Source organism: Podospora anserina, chromosome 7 (genome assembly GCF_000226545.1).
Source record: "Podospora anserina S mat+ genomic DNA chromosome 7, supercontig 1".
In the NCBI taxonomy this organism is placed as follows: domain Eukaryota; kingdom Fungi; phylum Ascomycota; class Sordariomycetes; order Sordariales; family Podosporaceae; genus Podospora; species Podospora anserina.
Window position 1 is genome coordinate 2,907,459 of NW_001914854.1, and position 6,962 is coordinate 2,914,420.

Sequence of the window (6,962 nt, forward strand, 5' to 3'; positions counted from 1 at the left end):
ATATATGATAGATAGCGGGTGTTTTTGGGTATTGAGGGTTACAAAAGATGGTTTTAACGGTTATGTTGGTTTTTTTTTTTTCGGAACATTGGTTGTTGGTTGACTCTCGAATGGTATGCTCGTGTTGGAGAAAAGACTGGTGGTTGGGTTACTCCTTTTCTTCCCCCTCCCCCTTTTAAGAAGAGATGAATGAGAAGTGTACAACCCTAACCCTTTTCCCTCCCAGTCACACCTTTCTCAAGTGAATGAAGCTTTGAAGACACTCGAAAAATAGCGGGGCATATTTGTTCACTCCCTCACTTTGGATAACCCCTCCACCTGTCACTCTGGACCTCTTACTCCCCATCTTGCCTGGTTTTCTCTTTCCTCGACAGAGTCACTAGTAGAACAAGTAAAGACAGGTTTCAACATGGGCAAAAAAGACAACAAATCCGGCGGAGGAGGAGGCAGCAAAGACGCCGGGAAGGGTGGGAAAGGTGGGAAGGGAAAGGGAGGTGGCGGTGATGACAGTGGAGGGAAGCAGCAAAAGGGCGCCCAGAGCATCAACGTTAGACATATTCTTGTAAGTTTCATTTTTTTTCCTATTTCGGTCTTTACTGGTGGTGGTGCTATCTACCAACACACCTACCTACCAAACATTACTGCCTGTTGGACCACCAGAAACTAGACATATCATAACTCAAGAAGCTGACAGAATAACCAGTGCAACAAAATGGGCGAGGCAGAAAAAGCCATCGAGCGGCTCCAGAACGGTGAGAGCTTCAACACTGTCGCGATGGAGATGTCGCAGGATAAGGCCAGGTCCGGTATGTTCTCACTTTTGAGGTGCCCAGCCAGTATGATAACTAATCAAGCTATACAGGAGGATCACTAGGCTGGAAAACAAAGGGGTCATTGCTGCCCGAGTTTGAAAAGGTGGCTTACGAACTACCCACCAGCACGACCAACAAGCCAAGCTGGGGGATGGCCAAGACGTCCGAGGGATATCATGTCATCATGGTCGAGGGACGCAAGTAGTTTTTAACATCAACCAATCACATAGTCAGGAGTGGAACAAACAAAAGTTAGTTGACCGTCCCAGATCAAAAGGCTTTTGAATTTTTTGACTGTCTTGATTTTTGTCTCGTCCTCATTCTGAGGGGAGAAGAAAAGGAGGTAGCTTGCCCGAATTCCCCCAATTTGTCGTGTCCATCCGTTTGTAACCATAAATGCGCCCAGAGATTTGTTGCCCTTGCTCCCATCCACGGTCGTGGCTGTGAAAGAGGTGTTCCGAGTCTAATGCCGAATTCGTTTTGATACGCCGAAAAAACCCGTCCCAGGTGTGAAAACCCCCTTTCTCTCTTCCAGTTCAATCGTTACAGTGAAGAACGACTAAAAGCTACCTCCCCCCACTCCCCTAAGCGGCGGTGGTGTCAAGAAATTTAAGCCTCAGACTGGAAGTAGTCGAGGAGGATGGAGCGCTCCTGCGACTCCTCACCCCAGTCCTTGACGACGACGCAAGAGCAGTTGACAACCTTGCGGGCGTTACCTTCACGGTCGAGGACGCCTGTGGAAGAGAGTCAGTATTGGTGGCGACACTAAAAGATTGTAAAGGGTACTCACAGAGACCAGCCCACTCGCCCAATTGCTTTCCATCGGGAACCTTGATCAGAGGGATCTTGTGCTCGGAGCAGAGGGCAATGACGAGCTTCTTGTAGGCCTCCTCCTCGCAGGACTCGTTGAGGACGCACATGTGGGCCTGGCGGCGGTCGAGGGCCTTGGAAGCCTCACGGAGACCGCGGGCGAGACCGTCGTGCATGAGGGAGAGCTTGAGAACACCCTTGAGAGCGTCAAGGACAGACATCTGGCCCTTGCTGGCCTCGGCCGAAACCTCGACCTCGACGTCGGCAACCTGCTGAGTCTCTTCTACGTCCGACTAGACACACGACTTTGTTAGCGGGGTGTCATCCTCGACGGCGGCGAGAAAAGAGCGGTGGCATTGTGTTTGGTGGTATAGGTGATCGTCGACTTCAAGTCGTTGTCGTCGTTGGTGGGTGGACGGTACTCACCATCTTGATGATTTACTTTCCAAGTAAAGTGCCGGTGCGATCCTCGAAGAGTAAATTGGTAATGATCCTTTTATTCGTGTGTAGGTATCAGGAGGGAGGGGAGCTAGAACAGGCCGGTGGACAGAAATTCGAGAATAATGTGCGAGCCCCGAGCGCCCCACCCAATTGGCTGGATCCATCAAAATTTTGGTGTGTGCTTCGCGAAAGCGGGGCGCTCTGCCAGAAAGGGATTGGCGAAATGTTGCTGCAGTAGGCATTAGGGCAAAGTTTCGAGGAGCACGGGCCACCACCACGACCCACAAGCTAGGCGACGACAAATTTCTCTGGGGTTGTTGCTCTGCCAGGCCTTGTTGAAAAGTCGACGCCCGCCCACCGACCTTCTCCGCGACCACCATCCGTCAATCACCAACGAGGTATGTATATTCATCCCGCTCTCGGGACATGACTCAACAGCAGGACGACGCCTTTCGCACAGGCTGAGGAGGGCAATCATGGAGGCCCGTGTTGGCAAAACGCGGGTCGACGACATGATACGCTCCTCCTCGTCAGCAGCTGGCGGGCAGAACCCTCTTGAAGAATCATCAACGAGGGCACTCTTCCACGCAGTCGAGCCTCGACCGAAAGGCTAACACAAACCTCGAACCTCTGGCAGATACCTCATTTCCACATCTCCGATTTGAGAATCTCCGTCTCCTCAACACCGCCAAAATGGTCCGCACTTCCGTCCTTCACGATGCCCTCAACAGCATCAACAACGCCGAGAAGGCCGGCAAGCGCCAGGTCTTGATCCGCCCTTCCTCCAAGGTCATCGTCAAGTTCCTCCAGGTCATGCAGAAGCACGGTATGTGGTTGTCAGATGGGAAATCATTGGGCCTCCGAAACGACAAGATCCTCGCGACGATTCCCCTTGCACAAACTTCGGCATGATAACTAGGCGACTGTCTCAATCTGCTCCACGACTTAGCCCTTTAAGTTGCCGATAAATTATACACCACGCGGGGATCTTACACGTTATCGGAGTTGCCAATGATGACCCAATGTTTAAATCGTCGCGACATTTTTTTCTGACATTCTTTCCTAGGCTACATTGGCGAGTTCGAGGAGATCGATGACCACCGCTCCGGCAAGATCGTTGTCCAGCTCAACGGCCGGTATGTTTTTGTCTGTCTGACCTGACTTGAAGAGCACAAACTAACCCTTCCCAGCCTCAACAAGTGCGGTGTCATCTCCCCCCGTTACAACGTCCGCCTCTCTGAGCTCGAGAAGTGGGTTGTCAAGCTCCTTCCCGCCCGTCAGTTCGGCTACGTCATCCTCACCACCTCGGCCGGTATCATGGACCAGGAGGAGGCCCGTCGCCGCCACGTCTCTGGCAAGATCATTGGCTTCTTCTACTAGACAAGCAACCACAAAGGCAATGAAAATCTAGCTACCAAGAGCGATGGCATATTTTGAGCGTTGTGACTGATACCCCTGTTTCATTGGGAGTTCTGATCTGGAAAATGGTTAGATCTTTCAGACGGCACTGGTTGCACATGGAGGATTCAGATATGAGCAATACCTGAAATCGTGTCTGCATTTGGGACCCGAGCATTTTGAGCGTGACACTGGTGTATCTGCAACGTGTGATGGCAATGTCTTGTGATATGTTTGTAAGACTGGACATCCAATCCCGTAGGGCCGGCTCTATGTTGAGGAAGTCATTCGTACAATTCTATCCATGTCGTTGATAGACACGAGGCAGACCACGATAGGGGTTCAGGCTACAGGCGTGGCCTAGCCCCTTGGGGAAGCTCGATGGAAGCTTGGCAAGGCGACTTCACGGCTTTGGCCCCACCTTTAAACCAACGCGACATGCGTCAGTGGTTGTTAATTTTGGGGGGATGGATCCAGTGCCAACGCTTCGCATCAACTTTGTCCAGGTCTCTCCTTTTTTCCCCTTTTGAATCTATCAAACCTGTCTTGCCACCGATGCGAACCGAAGCGGGATTACCACCGCCCGCGACGACGACGACGACGACGACCAGAGACGAAGAACAGCGCGCTCACTGACGAGAACGACCTATCTATTGTACAGAACATATGCGACTCGGACATCTTGTATGAGACCGACATTTTGATACCTCGATGAACACGCTCTACTCCGACAACAACCGCTACTCGGCAAGGAAACGGCCCTCGGAGATCTAAACCGCCGGGCGACGCACCCCGGCCGCGGTCACGATGCGCAACAGGCAGATTGGCGTCCTGGGGGCGCTTCTGTTCTTGGTGTTTTGTGTTTATTCTCTGTCAAGAAGCCCAGGGGGTTTACCCCGGCCCCGTTCACCGCAAAAGGAACCGGAGGACAAGCCGCCTGAACCACCCAGGATAGCAATCCCCATCACCTGGACCGACGACTCCAACACAAAAGACACCAAACCCGCCCCTGCCCCAGAGGGGTCGCATCCGATATGGTACCTGACCAACCAAGCAGAGAAGGAGTTTGAAGTTGTGAAAGGGAGGCAGAGCAGAACTTTGGGAGAAGCGGTGGGGGAGTATAAACGCCGGTACGGGATACCGCCCCCCCCCAACTTTGACAAGTGGTGGGATTTTGCAACGGAGAGGGGGGTGGTGCTAGTTGATGAGTTTGATACCGTCATGGAATTAGTCACGCCGTTCTGGGGGCTGAAGCCGGCGACGACGAGGAGGAGGGCGAGGGAGGTGATCGGGTTTGATGATTCGCTTATGGGGGTGCAGATCAGGAAGGGGAATGTCACTAGTGTTTTCAAGGCTAGGACGGCGGAGTGGCATCAGAGGGGTGTGCTGGGGATGCTGGAGAAGTTTGTGGGTTGGTTGCCGGATATGGACTTGGCGTTTAATGTCAATGATGAGAGTAGGGTTGTGGTGCCGTTTGAGGATCTGGAGAGGCTGGTGAAGGTGGGGTTGGGGGTTAACATGGCGAAACTAAAGCGGGAAAAGGAGCCGAGGAATGGGTGGACTGATGTGGGAAAAGTGGAAGGGTTGGATTACGAGGGACGGTTTGATGAGGGGAAGCTGACGAGGTTTAACACTTTTGCTCATCAGCCTACTTGGACGCACTCGAGGATCTCGTGCCCGCCTGGGAGCCCGGCGAGGATATTGGAGGAGGGGGAGCAGTTTGATGATCGGGGGAGGTACTCGATGGGGGAGCTGGGGTTTGTGACGAACTGGACTGCGATGGCGGATATATGTCTTACGCCTTCGCTCCAGTCGACGTTTGGGTTTTTTGACAGGCCGAACGCGTATTCTGTCGTTCATGATCTTGTTCCGGTTTTTTCGCCGAGCAAGATTTCGAGTTATCAGGATCTGATCTTTCCTTCTCCGTGGTATTACTCGGGGAAAGTCCCGTACGACCCGAAGAAGGATCCGGACTGGGAAGAGAAGATGAACCGGTTGTACTGGCGTGGCTCGACGACGGGTGGTTTTTCGCGCAATGGAGGCTGGAGGAGGCAGCACAGGCAGAGGGTGGTGAAGAAATTCAATGCGGTGGACAAGGCTAATGTTCTTACCAATGTGGGCAGTTCCACCTCGCCTAACTGGACGGTTGCTTCTGTTCCCCGGGGGGACTACAAGTCTCTGTTGGATGTTTATTTCAGCCACAAAGGGCAGTGCGATCCGGGGGATTGTGCCGCGCAGAAAGAATTCTTTGAGATTAAAGAGTATGCCAAGCAGGAAGACGCGCTCAAGTACAAGCATGTGCTTGACATGGACGGGAATGCCTTTTCGGGGAGATTTCACGCGTTTTTGAAGAGCAAGAGCTTGGTTTTTAAGTTTGCCATCTTCAAGGAGTGGCATTATGAGTGGTTGAGGCCGTGGGCGCACTATGTGCCCATGAGCCTCAAGGGGGAGGAGTGGCTGGAGCTGGTGAGGTATTTCGGGGAGGAGGGGGAGGGAAAACGAGAAGGGGAGAGGGTGGCGATGCAGGGGAGGGAGTGGGCGGGCAAGGTTTTGAGGGGGGAGGACATGGAGGTTTGGTTTTTTAGGTTGTTGTTGGAGTGAGTTTTCCCTGCCCTGGATCATGTGTGATGATGATTTGATGCTGACATAAGAGAAAAAAAAATTAGGTATGGGAGGGTGGTGGATGATGATAGGGAGAAGATCGGGTTTGATATGTGAAAAACTGTGTGTTCTTTTACATTTCAAAAACAGGAGTGAGTATATAAGGGGTCAAGGGTCAACAGCAAAAACAGTCGACATTATAACGGGTTGGATAATGGCGGATGGGAAAAAAGCAATGTCTATAGCAGTTGTGGTGGGCGGGTAAGTTATGAATTATAATATATGTATAACATGTACACAATCAAGGTACCAGGGATGGGTAGATTTCAGGACAGGTATAGAATACAGACACTCATAAACATATCAAAGATCACAAATGCAGCACAATCTAAATCATCTTGCTTCCGTTTTACCTGCTTTGCACTTGAAAACAACAAGGGTCGTGCTATCAACAATGAAGATCAATCACCAACGCAGGTCTGGTTCAACCGTTCCATGAGGTGTGTTAACCACTTCAAACAAACTTTCAGAGGCCCCAATCATCAAAATAAACACGCAAAGATTTGACCGAAAAGGTGTCAATAAATCTATTAACCCATACATCTCTCTCGCTGCTTGATCAACATACCACACATTAACCCTCAATAACGCGCCAAAACCCCAAGCCTAAAAAAGCCACTTTTTCTTCCAACTCAATCCTCATCCCCCTCGGCATCCTCCTCCCCCCCAGACACCTCTCTCTCCTCTCCACCATACCCCTCCTCACTCCCCACACTCCCCCTCCTCTCCTGCTCCCTTCCCCCATCTTGTTCCTCCTCTTCCTCCTCCTCATCCTCCCCCCCAAAGTACCCAACAAGCATGCTCTTAAACCTCTCCAACTCCTGCCTCAACTCCTCACTC

The 6,962-nt window shown here is 51.7% G+C and overlaps 4 protein-coding genes across 4 annotated transcripts; 3 read left to right on the plus strand and 1 right to left on the minus strand.

The window, feature by feature from the left end:
- Positions 1–409: 409 nt before the first annotated feature.
- PODANS_7_10155 (uncharacterized protein) lies at positions 410–874 on the plus strand (the record flags this gene model as incomplete). Its single annotated transcript, XM_001908347.1, has 2 exons — positions 410–562; positions 695–874. The coding sequence occupies 2 exons, from the start codon at positions 410–412 to the stop codon at positions 872–874; spliced, it is 333 nt and encodes a 110-aa protein (XP_001908382.1).
- Positions 875–1,421: 547 nt separating this feature from the next.
- PODANS_7_10160 (uncharacterized protein) lies at positions 1,422–1,843 on the minus strand (the record flags this gene model as incomplete). The annotated part of the gene is made up of 2 exons (XM_001908348.1): positions 1,422–1,546; positions 1,603–1,843. 2 exons carry the CDS (start codon positions 1,841–1,843, stop codon positions 1,422–1,424), a joined length of 366 nt encoding a protein of 121 aa, XP_001908383.1.
- A 913-nt stretch (positions 1,844–2,756) lies between these two features.
- On the plus strand, positions 2,757–3,443 carry PODANS_7_10170 (uncharacterized protein; the record flags this gene model as incomplete). Its single annotated transcript, XM_001908349.1, has 3 exons — positions 2,757–2,889; positions 3,130–3,199; positions 3,254–3,443. The coding sequence occupies 3 exons, from the start codon at positions 2,757–2,759 to the stop codon at positions 3,441–3,443; spliced, it is 393 nt and encodes a 130-aa protein (XP_001908384.1).
- An 825-nt stretch (positions 3,444–4,268) lies between these two features.
- Positions 4,269–6,179, plus strand: PODANS_7_10180 (uncharacterized protein; the record flags this gene model as incomplete). Its single annotated transcript, XM_001908350.1, has 2 exons — positions 4,269–6,058; positions 6,128–6,179. The coding sequence occupies 2 exons, from the start codon at positions 4,269–4,271 to the stop codon at positions 6,177–6,179; spliced, it is 1,842 nt and encodes a 613-aa protein (XP_001908385.1).
- Positions 6,180–6,962: the final 783 nt, after the last annotated feature.